General features: G+C 42.1%; 1 protein-coding gene across 5 annotated transcripts in view; it reads left to right on the top strand.

Moving 5' to 3' along the window:
• The window catches only part of LOC121575703 (RNA binding protein fox-1 homolog 3), an 828,711-nt gene that overhangs the window by 447,992 nt on the left and 360,245 nt on the right, over nucleotides 1-20,474 (top strand). For all 5 annotated transcript variants that reach the window (XM_041889006.1, XM_041889022.2, XM_041889013.2 and 2 more), the window contains one exon: nucleotides 5,178-5,238. In XM_041889006.1, coding sequence (XP_041744940.1) covers nucleotides 5,217-5,238 — 22 coding nt within the window. In that variant the 5' untranslated portion in view covers nucleotides 5,178-5,216. The remainder of the gene's footprint in view (nucleotides 1-5,177; nucleotides 5,239-20,474) is intronic.

Here is a 20,474-nt window from a genome sequence, read left to right as displayed (position 1 = left end):
AATTCATTGTCCAAGCGGATGCTTCGGAGGTGGGTCTGGGTGCTGTCCTCACCCAGGCACATGACGGTGAAGAACATCCCATTCTCTACCTAAGCAGAAAGTTACTTCCAAGAGAGAAGAACTATTCAACGGTGGAGAAAGAATGTCTGGCTGTAGTCTGGGCCCTGGAGTCCCTTCGGTTCTATCTCCTGGGCCGACGTTTCATGGTGGTATCTGATCACGCCCCTCTGCAGTGGATGGCCAAGAACAAGGAATCAAACAGTAGAGTAACCAGATGGTTTTTGAGCTTGCAACCGTTTAACTTTTCTGTTGTCCACAGGGCTGGCAAGCACCACGGCAATGCGGACGCCCTCTCCCGGCGTGATGCCTTCTTCGCTGCCTTTACCCGACGAGGACGTCGGTCCCGAGGAGGGGGATGTGTGATGTCACGAGAGGCTGTGTCCTGGAGGGACGTTACATCCCCCTGAGGTGGCTGCAGACCCAGACAGCTATGGCTCCATCTGCTGGTATGGTCGGGAACTCCAACCCTCTATGGCCAATCTTCCCACGCAGCTGAAACAAATGAGGAGCTGATGAGCTGAAGGTTTGGGGAAGGGAAGAGACACAGTCTCCAACCTGGGCTCTCTGGAGGACAAGAGTGCTGCACGTCCACTTCCAGGAGGAATATAAGGATTTGGAGATACTTACCTTTGGGGAAATACTCACCTTTGGATATATGCACCTGTGGAAATACGTGTGGGACATTTGGAAGGACGTTTTGCTGGGTTGGCCACTAGCTGCAACGTGGAATACAGTAAGACTGGGGAAAAGTTATTTGAGCGAGGGAGAGTTATGATTTTGGATGTGGAAGAGACATCCCGGAACTGTTAACCCTTAAAGAGCCACCAGAGAACAGAATTGTGTTATACTTTCGTTAGTTTCCCAAGACCTTTAATAAAATCCTTGTTTTGGTTGAACCTGGTCTCCTTGCACTACTTGAGCAATCCCGCTGAAAGCTGTGTAGCCTCTCGTGACGTCACAATACGTAAGGCCTTTCTTTGAGGGCCTACTTACAGTTGAAGTCGGAAGTTTACATACACTTAGGTTGGAGTCATTAAAACTCGTTTCTCAACCACTCCACACATTTCTTGTTAACAAACTATAGTTTTGGCAAGTCGCTTAGGACATCTACTTTGTGCATGACACAGGTAATTTTTCCAACAATTGTTTACAGACAGATTATTTCACTTATAATTCACTGTATCACAATTCCAGTGGGTCAGAAGTTTACATACACTAAGTTGACTGTACCTTTAAACAGCTTTGAAAATTCCAGAAAATGATGTCATGGCTTTAGAAGCTTCTGATAGGCTAATTGACACCATTTGAGTCAATTGGAGGTGTACCTATGGATGTATTTCAAGGCCTACCTTCAAACTCAGTGGCTCTTTGCTTGACATTATGGGAAAATCAAAAGAAATCAGCCAAGACCTCCACATTTTTTTGTAGACCTCCACAAGTCTGGTTCATCCTTGGGAGCAATTTCCAAATGCCTGAAGGTACCACGTTCATCTGTAAACACCATGGGACCACGCAGCCGTCATACCGCTCAGGAAGGAGACGCGTTCTGTCTCCTAGAGATGAACGTACTTTGGTGCGAAAAGTGCAAATCAATCCCAGAACAACAGCAAAGGACCTTGTGAAGATGCTGGAGGAAACAGGTACAAAGGTATCTACAGTGGGGGAAAAAAGTATTTAGTCAGCCACCAATTGTGCAAGTTCTCCCACTTAAAAAGATGAGAGAGGCCTGTAAAAAAATAAATAAATCCAGAAAATCACATTGTAGGATTTTTAATGAATTTATTTGCAAATTATGGTGGAAAATAAGTATTTGGTCAATAACAAAAGTTTCTCAATACTTTGTTATATACCCTTTGTTGGCAATGACACAGGTCAAACGTTTTCTGTAAGTCTTCACAAGGTTTTCACACACTGTTGCTGGTATTTTGGCCCATTCCTCCATGCAGATCTCCTCCAGAGCAGTGATGTTTTGGAGCTGTCGCTGGGCAACACAGACTTTCAACTCCCTCCAAAGATTTTCTATGGGGTTGAGATCTGGAGACTGGCTAGGCCACTCCAGGACCTTGAAATGCTTCTTACGAAGCCACTCCTTCGTTGCCCGGGTGGTGTGTTTGGGATCATTGTCATGCTGAAAGACCCAGCCATGTTTCATCTTCAATGCCCTTGCTGATGGAAGGAGGTTTTCACTCAAAATCTCACGATACATGGCCCCATTCATTCTTTCCTTTACACAGATCAGTCATCCTGGTCCCTTTGCAGAAAAACAGCCCCAAAGCATGATGTTTCCACCCCCATGCTTCACAGTAGGTATGGTGTTCTTTGGATGCAACTCAGCATTCTTTGTCCTCCAAACACGACGAGTTGAGTTTTTACCAAAAAGTTATATTTTGGTTTCATCTGACCATATGACATTCTCCCAATCCTCTTCTGGATCATCCAAATGCACTCTAGCAAACTTCAGACGGGCCTGGACATGTATTGGCTTAAGCAGGGGGACACGTCTGGCATTGCAGGATTTGAGTCCCTGGCGGCGTAGTGTGTTACTGATGGTAGGCTTTGTTACTTTGGTCCCAGCTCTCTGCAGGTCATTCACTAGGTCCCCCGTGTGGTTCTGGGATTTTTGCTCACCGTTCTTGTGATCATTTTGACTCCCACGGGGTGAGATCTTGTGTGGATCCCCAGATCGAGGGAGATTATCAGTGGTCTTGTATGTCTTCCATTTCCTAATAATTGCTCCCACAGTTGATTTCTTCAAACCAAGCTGCTTACCTATTGCAGATTCAGTCTTCCCAGCCTGGTGCAGGTCTACAATTTTGTTTCTGGTGTCCTTTGACAGCTCTTTGGTCTTGGCCATAGTGGAGTTTGGAGTGTGACTGTTTGAGGTTGTGGACAGGTGTATTTTATACTGATAACAAGTTCAAACAGGTGCCATTAATACAGGTAACGAGTGGAGGTAGGAGGAGCCTCTTAAAGAAGAAGTTACAGGTCTGTGAGAGCCAGAAATATTGCTTGCTTGTGACCAAATACTTATTTTCCACCATAATTTGCTAATAAATTCATAAAAAATCCTACAATGTGATTTTCTGGAAAAAGAAATCTCAATTTGTCTGTCATAGTTGACATGTACCTATGATGGAAATTACAGGCCTCTCTCATCTTTTTAAGTGGGAGAACTTGCACAATTGGTGGCTGACTAAATACTTTTTTCCCCACTGTATGTCCACAGTAAAACGAGTCCTATATCGACATAATAATAATATGCCATTTAGCAGACGCTTTTATCCAAAGCGACTTACAGTCATGCGTGCATACATTTTTGTGTATGGGTGGTCCCAGGGATCGAACCCACTACCTTGGCGTTACAAGCGCCGTGCTCTACCAGTTGAGCTACAGAGGACCACATGAGCGGCATTTACACATAACCTGAAAGGCCGCTCAGCAAGGAAGAAGCCACTACTCCAAAACCGCCATAAAAAAGCCAGACTACGGTTTGCAACTGCACATGTGGACAAAGATTGTACTTTTTGGAGAAATGTCCTCTGGTCTGATGAAACATAATGACCATCGTTACGTTTGGAGGAAAAAGGGGGAAACAGTGAAGCACGGGGGTGGCAGCATCATGCTGTGGGGTTGCTTTGCTGCAGGAGGGACTGGTGCACTTCACAAAATAGATGGCATCATGAGGAAGGAAAATTATGTGGATATATTGAAGCAACATCTCAAGACATCAGTCAGGAAGTTAAAGCTTGGTCGCAAATGGGTCTTCCAAATGGACAATGACCCCAAGCATACTTCCAAAGTCATGGCAAAATGGCTTAAGGACAACAAAGTCAAGGTATTGGAGTGGCCATCACAAAGCCCTGACCTCAATCCTATAGAAAATGTGTGGGCAGAACTGAAAAAGCGTGTTCGAGCAAGGAGGCCTACAAACCTGACTCAGTTACACCTGCTCTGTCAGGAGGAATGGGCCAAAATTCACCCAACTTATTGTGGGAAGCTTGTGGAAGGCTACCCAAAACATTTGACCCAAGTTAAACAATTTAAAATACTAATTGAGTGTATGTAAACTTCTGACCCACTGATGAAAGAAATAAAAGCTGAAATAAATCACTCTCTACTATTATTCTGACATTTCACATTCTTAAAATAAAGTGGTGATCATAACTGACCTAAAACATGGAATTCTTACTAGGATTAAATGTCAGGAATTGTGAAAAACTGAGTTTAAATGTATTTGGCTAAGGTGTATGTAAACCTCCGACTTCAACTGTATACCCTAACAGGGGGGTGTTAGGAATCTCCTGGTTTACAGGCCACATCAGGACTGCAAATCACATTATGCTGGATTGCAAAGTGATGTATAATTCCTGTTTGAATCCAGGCAGAATTAGGATATCCAGCAAGTGGAATTGTTAATCTCCCACAACCTGCATTCAGAATGACTGCCAGAGTAGACTAAATATTGAGACTACCTCAATCATCTAAACTGTAGCAACCATCTCAGTAAAAGGTGCAATAAACCCAATTACTAACAGATTGGATTAGTTTAGAAAACTGTTGTTTATCTTTGTGTAGCATAAAATTAATCAAACAAGCAATGCAAAAACACAGATATTACAGTAAAACAAACAATTCTGAAAATCTCCCTGCAATAGAGCATGCTGCGAAATATTATATATGGTTCTATGTAGAACCATTCTTGCCTCCCAAAGAATCCTTCATACCTTCCAAAGAATCCTCAAAGAATCCTTTCTTCCAAAAACGGTTATCAGGATGTTAAAGGTTCTAGGTAGAACCCTTTTACTTACAAAGAACCGTTGTCTTCCAAAAAGTGTTATTCTGATCAAAACGGTTCTTGGTAGAACCCTGTCCCTCCGCAAAAAAAACCTTTGGAACCTTTTTTTCTAAGAGTGTAGAGGTTGTAGTTGGCAATCACTATTTTCTTTAAATACAAGACATAAACTTTTCCCATCAGTATTCACATAGAATTAATGATGATGATGAGGATGACTATCAAAGTCAAGTTGTTATCAAGTTGTTTGCCTTTCAGGGATTATTGTACTAGCACTGTTGTGATGTTTGTACTAATGTTGTTGTAATGTTTGTGTCTCCTTTAGGGCAGCACAGAAGTCCCTTCACTCGCCACTGTCAGCTGTATGGATACCCCCAGCTGGGCAGGTCAGTGTGTGCGTGCATGCGTGCGTGCGTGTGTGTGTGTGTGTGAGTGCGTGTGAGTGTGCGTGTGGGTGTGTGCACAAGTGTTGTCCTCACAGGTGCGTGAGCAGCAAAATTGTGTGCGCGCGTGTGCCTGCGTCCGCACGTGAAATCTTGTGTGTGTGTGTGTGCTCCTCCCTGTGTGTGTGTGCTCCTCCCTGTGTGTGTGGTTGAGTGGGAGCAGCAGAGAGAGGTAATGTGCTGACTGCAGTCCTTTGGTTCTGGGCATGCCCATTAGAGCCAGCTATAAATCCTGGGCTAGCTGAGCCGAGCGCCGCTCTCACACTGTGTCAGCAGTCCACCAATGAATGGGTATTAAATGCTACAAAAAGCCTCTTTAATTCAGCCTGCCGAGCGACATACAACTCTCTCTCTCTCTCTCTCTCTCTCTCTCTCTCTCTCTCTCTCTCTCTCTCTCTCTCTCTCTCTCTCTCTCTCTCTCTCTCTCTTTCTTGCTCTCTCACACTCTCTCTCTCTTTATTGTTCGCTCGACTCTTCTCTCTCTCTCTTTCTAATTTGATTCTTTACTCGAATTCTCTCTCCCCCTCTCTTTTTCTCTCTCTCTCTCTCTCTCTCTCTCTCTCTCTCTCTCTCTCTCTCTCTCTCTCTCTCTCTCTCTCTCTCTCTCTCTCCCTCTCTCTCCCCCTCTCTCTCCCTCTTTCTCTCTCGCTATCTCTCTTTCTCTCTTTCTCTCTCTTTCTCTCTCTCTCGTTCTCTCTCTCTCTCTCTTCCTCTCTCTTTCTCTCTCTCTCTTTCTCTCTCTCATATCTCTCTCTCTCTCATTTCTCTCTCTCTTTCATTTCTCTCTCTCTCTCTTTCTCTCTCTCTCTCATTTCTCCCTCTCTCTCTCTCTGTCCGTGCGTAATTGAAAAAGAGGACTAGAAGAGCCCTTCACCACCGTCTGTATAAATCTCTGCAGTAACAACCAGGTCATCTATTATTAATAACACACATTAATTGCAGATTATTTACAAATAGCCACCTGGCATTTTTCTTCATACTTTAGGCCTGCATGCAGCTGCTCTGTGTTTGCAGGGAAAAATTAATTGAGATGGGTGTGGGTTGGTAGGGCAGGCTGATCACTAGAAATCGACTTCAATTCTGGACGTTTGAAAAGGTCCTGAGAACATCGATATATGCCTTACTGTTGCCCAGCACTGGCACGAACTCATGATGCTCGGCGGTGAAGTGTGCTGCTCAGGTCAAAGCATGCTGCTCTGACCACTGCGCTACGGTAGTTCACAATGCTCTAGCAAGCCGGGAGAATACTTGATGATACTTGATGGAAACCACGCATTGTTTTTAATTATTTAGTTTGAAGCCTTCCCCAAACCATAGCCCTAACCTTAACCACTCGGAATGAAAACCAAAACATAACCCTTTGTGTTTATTTTGAATTTTTTGAACCCTGTAACCATGTGTAATTAACCCTGTAACCATGCAGAATGAATGTGTCAGAAATAGACTTTCATCCATAATACATCGAATTTCGAAGTGAAATTATGAGGTACTGTTTGATAAGGAGCCATAGCTGAGAGGGAGAGAGAAGGTAGTAAATGAAGAAAGGAGGGAAAAGGGAGAGCGGGAGAGGAGGGAGAGAGAGAGGGAGAGGGAGGGAGGGTTGGTAGAGAGCCGTACAGTAGAGAGCCCGGGGGTCATCCTGGGCATGGTGTAACTATTTTTGATTTACACTGACATTTTGTCTATTGGTCACGTTGAATGGGAGATTAGTCACGTCTCACTGTCGCCTGTTAGCAGTGCTTTACCATACGAGCCTGTGGGGAAACACTTGATTCACTGACTTGGTATTTACTTTGCTGACATCGGAAATGTAAGGTCTTTGTAAGATGCTCATTCATTCTTTCCTTTTGTCATATAATAATAGGCTTTCACATGGCAAATTTTGGCCCGGGAAAACAGATTGTGTGTGTGTGTGTGTGTGTATGTGTGCAAGCTTGCATGTGTGTGTGTGTCATTGTGTTTCCAATTGCATGCAGTTGAATAAAAGTGCAAGTGATTGTTCCTCAGGAGCGACCCTGTCAGTCCCCCAGGGGCCCTCTCTTGTCCCCTGTCAATGGCAATCTAATCGCCGCGACAACAGATCAATCACAACCCATTTATATCAGTGGAAGTTCCTACACGGTGTTGTTTCTCTCCAGTACACTCTTGAATTAGTGGTGACTTGAGGAACCATGGAGCTGGGAGCTTAAGAATTTCACTGTACACTGCAATTACATCTGCGACACTGCACTGTGACTAATAAACTAATCTCTAAGCAAATCCCAAAGTTGGAATAGATAACACTGTATTACTATATGTATTCAGCAATGTTAATGTTATTAATATTATATTTGAATATGTAAAATGCATAAACATTGGAAGAAATGTGAAGTTTTCAGTGTACAAACTTAAGATGAACAGGAATTACATTTACTCTAACAGGTGCCCAAAAAGAGCTATCTTAAAGTCATGCCTCCAATAAGCCATACTTCCAATATTCTCATAGTCTGCCACATCTACAATATATAATAAAAAAGGTTCATAATTGAACCACTCCCATCAGGTTCTTCCAGGTTTTTCCAGGCAACACAAAAGGTTCTTCCAGGCTCCTTTACTTCTAAAACTGTATATAGACCCCCACACACACCTACATACCCCCCCATATCCCTCCACCTATTCCTTCACCTCTGTGGAAGTGAATCCAAAGTATCCTTCCACAACCCACAGTTAGGTAGGTCTGTCTTGCAAACCTTTAATAAAAAATAAAAAATAATGTGTTTCTATAAAGAGAGTTGGATGGTTATTTAATGTAATTTTTCCAGCTGTGGGGTATTTTGGTGTCTAAGATTATCTGATCAAATCTGAATATACTGTATATTTAAGAGACATTTCAGACCCCCTCTCCTATCAGCCATGTTCATTCCTCCAAATCTTTATTGATTGATGCCAGTGACACAGCCACGTGGTTCGTTCCTGCAGCGGTGATTTGACTCCATTCTACCCCATCGCACATACGCCCCCCCACCCCCCACCCGCACACACGCCCCCCACCCGCACACACACACCACACAATCTTCAGATTTCTCCCCCATTCTCCCACATCACAGATCTCCTCAACTGCTCCCCTCTCTCTCTAATTCCAATTAAGCCAGTTCCTGATTGAGGCTGTATCAGTGCTATTCAACATCCCCCCCAGGCCAAATCAACGTCCAACATCACAATCGCACTGACACCACTCTAATTACAAAGTTGTGTTTTTCAAAGTGGAGCTTGTTGGAAAGAGTTGGGAGTTCTTTGAAGCACGGAGAGAGCGTGAGTGCGAGCGACAAACATAGGATACGTGGGTTGTCTAAGCATAATAGCTTCTGCTGCTCGCATTACAATGGCCTTGAAGAAGGGATGTCATTGTAGCAGCATGCAAAGTGACCCAGCCAGGTCACCTGTGAAACAAGTCATTATTCGACGTCCATCCATGTCTGAGGACGTCGGGACCGGCCACTAGGGACAACAGTCAGCACTGTTACCTTCAAGTAGGTTTCAGGTTTGCTAAGGGGATGGGGAATTGGGGTAAGCATCTGCTTCTAATTCCAAAGATTGCAAGTTAAAATCCAACAATAGGAAGTTGTTTTTTAGATTTTTGTTTTAAGCCTATTTCAAATCTTAACCCTTACCTTAACCATTCAGAGTTAATGCCTAACCTTAAGATTTCTGAGTTAATGCCTAAACTTAACCCTAACCTTAAGTAGTGCACTATATACGGAATATGGTGCCATGTGGAATGCAGTAGATAGGCTTGTCAAATGGTAGAACCATCTGAGGGACAATCAGAGAAATATAAACACCTGGAATCACAGCGTTCACTATCAAGCAATATACTATATATCAATTGCAACAAGCACATAATTGCATCAAGCTCTATAGTAAGCATTTCTATGGTTGTAGAGTGGTGCTTATTCAAGGTCCGGAGTGCTGGGATTATCTAATATAATGCTGTGTTTAGGCCCCTGGCATGGAAATATTACCAATTTGTGTGTGCAATGCCAACTCTGCAATACACTGTCTACAATCGGCTCTGTAATAGGTAATTACTCCTCTGCCTGAGAGGCTAAAAGCATCCCCACTACTCTTTCACACTTCATCCCTCTTTTATGCTCATCAAACTCTCCTCCATTTCCCTCTCTCTCTCTCCAGCCTTCTCTCTGTAATTGTTATGGGATCTGTGTGAGTCTTAAAGGCTAATTAGAAGCACTGGACATCACCTTAACAAAACACAGTGTTGAGTGTGTACAGTGGCTTGGTATTTTTCCTATTTTGTTGCCTTACAACCTGGAATTAAAATGGATTTTGGGGGGTGTGTTTCATTTTATTTACACAACATGCCTACAACTTTGAAGATACAAAATATTTTTTGGGTGAAACAAACAAGAAATAAGACCAAAAAACAGAAAACAGAAAACATAGCTATTCACCCCCCCAAAAGTCAATACTTTGTAGAGCCACCTTTTCCAGCAATTACAGCTGCAAGTCTCTTGGTGTATGTCTCCATAAGCTTGGCACATCTAGCCACTGGTATTTTTGCCCATTCTTCAAGGCAAAACTGCTCCAGCTCCTTCAAGTTGGATGGGTTCCGCTGGTGTACAGCAATCTTTAAGTCATACCACATATTCTCAATTGGATTGAGGTCTGGGCTTTGACTAGGCCATTCCAATACATTTAAATGTTTCCCCTTAAACCACTCGAGTGTTGCTTTAGCAGTATGCTTAGGGTCATTGTCCTGCTGGAAGGTGAACCTCCGTCCCAGTGTCAAATCTTTGGAAGACTGAAACAGGTTTCCCTCAAGAATTTCCCTGTATTTAGTGCCATCCATTACTCCTTCAATTCTTACCAGTTTCCCAGTCCCTGTCGATGAAACACATCCCCACAGCATGATGCTGCCACCACCATGCTTCACTGTGGGGATGGTGTTCTCGGGGTGATGAGAGGTGTTGGGTTTGCGCCAGACATAGCGTTTTCCTTGATGGCCAAAAAGCTCAATTTTAGTCTCATCTGACCAGAGTACCTTCTTCCATATGTTTGGGGTGTCTCCCACATGCCTTTTGGCGAACACCAAACGTGTTTACTTATTTTTTTCTTTAAGCAATGGCTTTTTTCTGGCCACTCTTCCATAAAGCCCAGCTCGGTGGAGTGTACGGCTTAACAAGTTATGTTTTTCATTTAATTCCACCAATTTGGACTATTTTGTGTATGTCCATTAGATGAAATCCAAATAAAAATACATTTAAATGACAGCAACAAAATAGGAAAAACGCCAAGGGGGATGAATACTTTTGCAAGGCACTGTTTGTGTGTGTGTGTTTGTGTGCGTGTGCATGCATGCTTCCGTGCATTTCCGCGTGCCCCCGTGCTTGTCTCATCCCCACTATCCTCCCTCCCCATTCCACCATTATTGTACTACTGTTTGTCAGTGTTAATAATGCAACATTCTTAACAACCAGCTCTTCATGACTCTGGTAGATATTATCATTAAGACTAGCTGTTAATTATTAATATGCTGAAAACAAACTTGTTAGGGCCTTAGGAACATTAACAAAACAACAGTCATGAGAGCTGGACCAGTCGGAAATGAACAATCAGTGTTACTGGGGCCGTTTGTATTAGTTTGTACATCTGGGGACCAATCAACACTCAATATTCATTTCGGAGAAGACATCTTGATTGGATGCAGCGATAGATAGTGTTAGTTGATGGTCCTTTTAAAACTAGCAGGATATGTGTTTTATTAAGCACCACATTCATCAACGCTGTAATGGTGTTACTATCAGCTAGGTCACCCGTGATACAGGTCAGTATTCGACGTCCATCCATGTCTGAGGTCGTCAGGAGATTATGTGGAAACTGGCCACTAGGGGCAACAGTGAGCGCTGTTACCTTCAAGTAGGTTTCGGTTTTTCTAGGGCATTGTGGATGGGCGTAAGCATCTGCCTCTTATTCCAAAGGTTGCTCGTTTGAATCCAGCGATAGAAAGTTATTTTGATCTTTTTGTTTTAAGCCTATCCCAAACCTTAACCCTTACCTTAACCATTCAGAGTTAGTCCCGTGTTGCTCAGTTGGTAGAGCAGGGCGCTTGCAACTCCAGGGTTGTGGGTTTGAAAAAAAATAACATGTATGCACTCACTAACTGTAAATCGCTCTGGATAAGAGCGTCTGCTAAATGACTAAAATGTAAATGCCTAACCTTAAACACTTCAATATTTGACATTTGGAACAACTTTGAAATGTGATGTTTGAGAAACATGGATGAACATCTAATTTTAACGTGAGACTGTGAGAGCTGGTAGGTTACTATACATGTTGTCCATCTTTTAATCCCTTTGTTCAGCAAACACGTTAATCTAAAGTGAATGTGTAGTGCTAGCCAATTTCCTTGCATAACACAACAGTGTCCCGTATCTACAACACTAATGCTTGAGTTGAGTGCATAGGGGTCAGTACAATCGCTATTGAGTGAAACCACAAGTGAAGCCATAATATAACGGATATTGGGGTTAGCACACACACATGCATATGCAAACACACACAAACGCACGCACGCACGCACGCATGCACGCACACACTCACACACACACACACACTGACCTGCCCAGCCCAGCCCAGTTGGGGGTACACCAATTAGGGATCACAGTCTCACGTCAGAATTAGACATTCATCCATGTTTCTCAAACCTCAAATTTCAAAGTTCTTGCAAACAGTCAAATTTAGAAGTGTTTAAGGTTAAGTGTAGGCATAAATGGAAAACTCCATCCAAAAACGATATTTTTGTATTTGTTTCATTAGTCCATTGTTGACATAGTCCCAAAAGGTTTTGCTTGTCAGCAATCAAGTTTTCAAGATATGGAACTTTCAAAATACAGAAATCGTCACCGTATAATACATTTTGCATCATATGATGCTGCATTCTGCGTCATATGATGCTAAATGTATCATACGGTGATGATTTCTGTATTTAGAAAGTATGTATATTTTTTAGAGCCCTATGGGACCTGGTCAAAAGTAGTGCACTTTAAAGGGAATAATGTGCCATTTAGAACGCAGGCCTGGTCTTGTTCCTCTCTGGTCTCCCTTACTGTGACCAGCAGGTGGTACCAAACATTTATCTTTCCTCTCTCCTCTTCCTCTGTTGCTCTTGCTCTCGCTCTTGCTCTCGCTTTCGCTCGCTCGCTCGCTCACACACACAAACACACACACATACACACACAAGCCTTTGGTGATTGTGCATATTTTCAATCAAATACAGTAAAATATGTGTGTTTGTGTGTGTGCATATGTGTGGATGCATATGCACTGTAAAAAGTATGAAAAATGACTGTTGCTTCTACAGTGATAAAGTTTGATCATGAAGTTACTGGTCTCCTCCTCCAAGTCAAAAACTTGGATTCATTATTAAGGGTAAGGCGTGTTTGCAGAGGGGCGTGGTTAATATAGCAAATATATTGAAAGCTTACCCTATTAATCTATGGCAAAGATACATGTTTCCTCTTTCATCTGTGTCTGGTGTTAGCTAGTTACTGGCTAGCTAGGTCTTCAGCCAGCATGGAACAAAAGCGGGGGAAGGGTCGTTCAAAACCCCAACGCAGTTGTTAAGTCAACACATCCGTCAGTGCTGGTGTGAATCGCATCATAAGAGACATGACAAACAGGAGATGTATAAAAAAAAATTGACGTTGCTGAGTTGCTTTGTGTATCACCAAATGTGCTTGAGATGATTTTACTGCATACACTGCTCACTGCATTCAGGTTGCTTAACATAGCTGTTTCAAAGAGCTGTCAGTCAAGGCGAGCTCATGAATATACGCTCCCTGCCCACTCAGCCTGTCTATTCAAACTTCCTGGCATGTTAGCCTTGAGATAAAAGTACTTTTCACAATGAATGGTCAGGACCTTTAAGAAAGTAACTTGGCTCCCTTAAAATGTTATGTGAAGTACAATCCGGATTTTGTGTTGAGTTTACTAGATTAAAGTAACTTTAGATTAAGTTAAATCAGTGGAACGGACAAATGTGGATTTAATAACTTGAGTGAACTTCATACTTTTAGTCAAATCAACATGCTTTAACTTAGTTGTCCTAACAAAGCTATTCAAGTTATTTTGACAAATTAGAGGAGAGGACAAGTATTTGATAGTCAGAAAATCTAAACGTGTAGTTTTCTTTAACCTGGATGGCTCAAAATTAGAAGCTGCTGTCAACTTCCTATACACTCGCAACGACTACTTTGAAATGTACAATTACATAACTGACTAAGTCCTTGAACAGATATAATAGAGATTACAGTAGGGAACATTATGTCTCTTGCTCATGTATGCGATGTTTCACCAGTTTCAAAACTGGCAGTGCACTTAGCTGTGTTAACCAACCAACAGGTCGGCCTGACTCCTAAATGGATTCCCTCCCAGGCCCACCCATGGCTGCACCCCTGCCCAGTCATGTGAAATTCATAGATTAGGGCCTAGTGAATTCATTTCAATTGACAGATTTCCTTGTATGAACTGTAACTCAGCAAAATCTTTGAAATTGTTGCATGTTGTGTTTATATTTTTGTTCAGTATATTAACAGTTGCAAAGCATACTGGGTATTATTCTGATGAGCACCACCCCCCAAAATAAATTGAAGTAATCTGAATTTGACATTTTCAGTCAACACAACTGCTATGTTGGTTCAGTTGATTTCACTTCATGGTTGTGATTTTCTAAATTGAGAATTCACAATTTTTCGTTTACTCAACTTGATTTAATACGTTTTGACATTTTTAGTGAGTTTAAATCAACTCAACTTAACATTTTTTGTAAACTCAACAAATATTGCTAATTTAGTTGACTTGGCTAGATAAAAATAGTCATTTTGACTGAATCTCAAGAAAAAATTACGGTGTGTGTGTTTCTATGAGTGTGTTCAAGTGTGTTTGAGTGTGTGTGTGTGTGTGTGTGTGTGTGTGTGTGTGTGTGTGCATGTGCGTGTGTGTGTATGTGTATGTGTGTAAAAAAGAAGAAGCTCTCTCTCCCTCCCTTATTTTCTCATTCATCATGTTGACACCGGCACGGCTACTTTTGTGAAATTGAGAAAAATGTTTAAGTCAGCTTTTCTCTCTCCCTTCTTGCCCCTCTTAGTGGTGTGTGTGTGTGTGTGTGTGTGTGTGTGTGTGTGTGTGTGTGTGTGCTGATGGAAGTTTTCCTGCGTGCATACTGTACATGTTGGTGGTGGAATAGACACAGGTTCCCCAAACGTCACCAGAAACTATACTAGTGTGTGTGTGTGTGTGTGTGTGTGTGTGTGTGTGTGTGTGTGTGTGTGTGTGTGTGTGTGTGTGTGTGTGTGTGTGTGTGAAACTATCCAGTTGACTCATTCCCCAAACTTTGTAGCCAGTCTACTATCCATGTGTTATTGTCTATTGTCTCTCATCTTAGGGGAAAGGGGAAAACTGTGGGACATTAACAGACTCACACACACACAGACACACACACAGACACGCTTACACAAACACACACTCAAATAAATGACAACATGTTCATCTCCTTGTGTGTCAAATTCACTTAGCCCTAATGCAGCTGGAAGAGGCTGTATTCCACTGAGAGCGTGTGTGTGTGTGTAAGTGTGTGTGTGTGTGTGTGTATGTGTGTCTGTGTGTGTGTGTGTGTGTGTGTCTGTGTGCATCTTTGTGTCTATGTGTGTGTGTATGTGTGTGTGTGTGTATGTGTGTCTGTCTGTCTGTCTGTCTGTGTGTGTGTGTGTGTGTGTGTGTGTGTGTGTGTGTGTGTTAGTGTGTGTGTGTGTGTGTGTGGGTGTGTGGGTGTGTGTGTGTGTCTGTGTGTGTGTGTGTGTGTGTGTGTGTGTGTGTGTGTGTGTGTGTGTGTGTGTGTGTGTGTGTGTGTGTGTGTGTGTGTGTGTAATGACTCCGCTCTCTACACTTGGGAATCCAGAATGCGCCTGAGACTATTGGAATGTGATCATACAGAGGTTTCTGTGTCCCCGTGGTGATGTCACTAAGGAACAGGAGAACAACAGGTTTCACTATGATTTAAATATGTTTGTGTGTGTCTGCATTTGTGTCAGTAATATAATCGCTCTGAGGTTGTGTGTGTGTATGTGTGTAATTTAGCTTTAATTAAAAAAAGGCTCCCTTTGGATGAGTAAAGAGTGATTCTGTTTCCTGGATATGTCTTTGAGAGGTGTGTGTGTTTGTGTGTGTTTATGTTTGTGTGTCTCTGAGTTGTGCCAAAGGCCTGGGATTAAATAGATGTACAGTACCAGTCAAAAGTTTGGACACACCTACTCATTCAAGGGTGTTTCTTTATTTTTACTATTTTCTACATTGTAGAATAATAGCGAAGACATCAAAACTATGAAATAACACAAATAGAATCATGTAGTAACCAAAAAAGTGATAACAAATCAAAATATATTTTTGATTTTAGATTCATCAAAGTAGCCACCCTTTGACTTGATGACAGCTTTGCACACTCTTGGCATTCTATCAACCAGCTTCACCTGGAATGCTTTTCAAATCGCCCTTAGAAGTGCTGAACATTACAGTAGATTACACAGTTTACACATTAGGCAATACACTTACATTCCACAACAAAATTGACAGAAAATCTATCATTTCCATAATATCTATCCAATGTGTAATCAAAAGTGTGATTTATGAAGACATCCTCTACAATCATTCATGCAAATTTTTTTTATATATTTTTCAGATATAATTGCAACATAAGTGTACTGTCTGTAATCAAGTGTAAGAAATTAAAGAAACTAATTAAATAAATAGAAATAAAACATAACGTTTAGCATTTGGCCATAAATTCTCATCCACATCACAGTGAATGTCCTCATTGCTCCTGCACCGTGGGAAAAATATCTTTACATGGCGAATCCAAGCATGACATTGGTCTGCATTGATGTTGTCGCATGCCTCATCCATTGCCAGAAGGAGGGTGGCATGCTCATTGGAATGGTGATCGTACACCTTCCACCTCCATGCTGAAAAAAATTCCTCAATAGGCTTGGGGGCAGGTATAGGGTAAAAATTGTGGATGGGCCTGAAACCATGCCTGAACCACCTCTGCATGGTGGATTCTGACATTGTCCCACACAATGACATATGTGACCCCTTCACCTTGACAGGCCTGCTCAATTTAATTGAGAAACACAATGAGGTGTGCAGCATTGTAGGATCCAAGTAATGGCATACGTCCTACCACACCATCTTTAGAGATAGCTGTGCACATGGAGATGTTTCCCACACGTTGTCCAGGCACTTGGACGGTCGCCCGTTGGCCGATGTGGTCCTGCCCACGGTGGTGAGTTTTGGCCAGGTTGAAGCCCACTTCATCGACGAAGATATACTTGTGATGGTTCACAACAGCAGCATCAAGCACCCTCTAAAAATATATTTTGGTTAGTTATTTCTACAGTATAGTTCCAATATGATATTGTGAAGTAGCATGTGCGTCAAATAGTAACAGTAATTCAGTATATAGAGCTGTACCTGAACATACTCGGCCCGCAGTTGTTTCACCCGGTCGTTGTCTCTCTCAAAAGGCACCAGGTAAATGTGTTGTTATCTTCAAAAGGCGGGTGATTGTTGGAAGGCTGATGGATGCCACATTGGCAAAGGTGTCATCATTCTCCTCAATGGCCTGCTTTATTTCAGACAGCCATATGTCATTCCCGGCCCTCACCATTTCTACCACTGCCCACTCCTTCTGGTTGGTCAGCACACGCCACGGCCACCACCATGGGGTCTTCTGTCAATACTGAGAGTAGAACAAAGTATACTGTCAATAGAGCATACTGTAAGAATACTGTAACATGCATTACAATATGTAATTTACTGTAAATGTAATGGTAAAGCATAGTGCATATCCTGCAGACTTACCGTTTTTCTTGGTGAAATGTTCTCATGATCGAATTGACAGTTGATCTTTTCAGATTGGGGTGAACTAATCTGGCAGCCTCTGCCGTGGTAAGGCCTCTGTTTACCACATGGTCAATGACGATGGCCCGGACTTCATTAGACACTACAGTTCCCTGCTTCTGCTTCTCTCTCTGATGTCCACCTCTTTGACAGGGCCCATGCCCACCTCTTTGACAGGGCACATGCCCACCTCTTTGACGAGGCCAATGCCCACCTCTCTGACGGGCTCCTTGTCCACAAGCTCTTTGATTACTTCCTCTCCCTTGCTGTCTATCCTGCTCCATGTTGAACAACAATTGCATGTGTTCACACACACCCTTTTATATGGCAACCAATTGTGGTTACCAATTAATTAGGATGTGAAATCAATTAGCAATATGGAATAGTCATTATGAATGGTTATCATGTATCATACAAACACACATTTTATTTATGTAGTTCTCAAAATCCATATGTAGTAGACAAACCAGTTTAAAATCTATAGGTTTACCAAACGGTTAAGTGATTAACCATTAAATACAGTGGATTAAGTGATGGTCAAATGTATTAAAACAAATGAGAAGAGAATCATATGAAAAGTATTGTGGGCATTGCATTGTGAAAGGCAATTACTTTATATGAAAGGTATTTCTAGATGAAAAACTGATTAGGTTTTGTGAAAAAGTTACTGGATGATTTTGTGTGTTGAACTTGTGCTTAAAGTTAACAAAAAACGGCCTTTTTGATGATCTTTTTTGAGTTTTGTACTAAGAGTTGTGAAATTCTACCACATACTTGTGAAAATAGTTCCAAGGGGATAGAAAAAAACCTGTAAAAACGATTCCAAAAATCAACCGGCAGTTGAGCATGCTGGGTAAAAAGTTAATTTGTTATCATAACTTAAACTTCTTTAGTTGATGCAACTTCTCATTTCGTTTTGAGTCAGTACCACTTAAACATTTTAAGTAATAATGACTTTTCATTGACTTTGAGTTCAACTTACTAGAAGCATTTGAGTTAAAAATGCCTTGGGGTTTACAGTGCTGTGTGTGTGTGTGTGTGTGTGTGTGTGTGTGTGTGTGTGTGTGTGTGTGTGTGTGTGTCCACATGTGCATGTGTTTCTGTGTCTGTTCCTGTATGTGTGGCCTGATTGCTTGACTCAATCCGCCCCTCTCCTCTCCCTTCTGACCGTTATCCTAAGGGATGTTGATTAGGCTTCGTTAGGTCCTGCTTAATCTTCATTAAAGATTTAAGCAGAGAAAACCCACTGGAGAAATTCACCAATTAAATATTGAACTAGAGATAACTCCTATCTGTGACTTCCACCTTTACTGAAAGCTTAGAGCCACTCTGGCTCTCTGTCTCTCTCGCCGAGGTCAGATATACACCGCTCTCTACAGGAGAGGACGTTAAAATGGATCACCTCTCATTTCTCTGTCCCTTCCAACGATATCACACACATGCGCACGAACACACACGCACACTCTTGAGCCTCTCTCCCGCTCACTCACACACACACACACACGATAGTCCCATCCAATCCAATCCCTCTTTGGCCAGGGTATCAGGCAGTGTCAGCGAGAGGACAAGTCAGGCTATTATCGTTTTAATTATTGTTATTCTATTGGATAAATCTGGAACACCCTGTGTTGCAGGATGGGGGAATGGCTTAACAAGCATTGAGCTAACTTACCAAACAATTGGGGTTCCTCAAGAGTTCTTTGGGAAGGGTGATGGTTGTATGTGGAACCATACTGACCCAAATAACCTTTCGAGACATCAATATTTATTTCCTTTTTTAGGGCCCGATTCAGACATAGAATCTGTATGCCTTTCTCATGCATGCCTTTCCTATCCACTTCTCAGCAGATGGTATTCAGACTTACCTTATGCAGGTGCATAACTGGCTTTGCAGGCGTGGTTCCCTTGCATGGGCTGAATACATGTAATTAAACTGCTGAAAACCCTCCCACTTGCTGGCCAACAGATTTTCTCGTGGAGTTTTCATTCAATGAAAACATTTGTACATTTATCTAAAGTCATCCCTTTAAATTTGAGGTACCTTGAATTTGAATTTTCTCAACAGACCCATAAAGTGCCTTGCAAAAGTATTCATCCCCATTGGCGTTTTTCCTATTTTGTTGCATTACAACCTGTAATTTAATGGATTTTTATTTGGATTTCATGTAATGGGCATACACAAAATAGTCCAAATTGGTGAAGTGAAATGAAAACAATGACTTGTTTCACAAAATTCAAAAAAATTAATAATGGAAAAGTGGTGCGTGCATATGTATTCACCCCCTTTGCTATGAAGCCCCTAAATAAGATCTGGTGCAACCAATTACCTTCAGCAGTCACATAATTAGTTAAATAAAGTCCACCTGTGTGCAATCTAAGTGTCACATGATGTCAGTATATATACACTTGTTCTGAAAGGCCCCAGAGTCTGCAACACCACTGAGCAAGGGGCACCATGAAGACCAAGGAGCTCTCCAAACAGGTCAGGAACGAAGTTGTGGAGAAGTACAGATCAGGGTTGGGTTATAAAAAAATATCCATAACTTTGAACATCCCACGGAGCACCATTAAATCCATTATTACAGTTTTTTACGATTGCTTACACACTCAAATTAAACTTTTCCCACAATTAGCAAAACCTTACACTCAAGGAGCAAAACACAAGGCTAGATTTGCACAACTGTAAACACATTGTCAGCTTCACACTATTTGCAAAACATTACACACAGTGATTTGCAAAACACTAAACACACTTGTATACATCAGACACAGAAGTATATCATGATATCACTTCCTTGCAATTCCAAAGCACTGACTGTCAAATTACCACACCTATGAGCCAATCTGTTAAACACAGCCATCAGGTGAACAAACACATGATTGCTAAATTGTAGACACACCAATCAGGTTTAAGCACTATAAAAATGCAGAAGAAAAAAAAAACCTGCCTTCAACCAAAATGGAAGGAGTCAGAAGAAGAGTGAGGGTGAGAGGAGGAGTACACAGAGGAGGAGAAGGAGGTAGAGGAAGAGGCAGAGGCAGAGCCAGAGGTCGAGGAAGACCTGAAGCAGGAGGAGAACGTACACAAAGAAGAAGAGGACCAAACTTATCAAATGACATTCGTGCAACACTAGTGGACCATGTTGTGAACCACGGATTGACGCTGAGGGAGGCTGGACTGAGATTTCAGCCAAATCTTAGCAGATATACAGTGGCATCTGTCATAAGGA

The sequence above is a fragment of the Coregonus clupeaformis genome, chromosome 1 (genome assembly GCF_020615455.1).
Source record: "Coregonus clupeaformis isolate EN_2021a chromosome 1, ASM2061545v1, whole genome shotgun sequence".
Taxonomy (NCBI): domain Eukaryota; kingdom Metazoa; phylum Chordata; class Actinopteri; order Salmoniformes; family Salmonidae; genus Coregonus; species Coregonus clupeaformis.
This window is presented reverse-complemented; position numbering and strand designations above follow the sequence as displayed.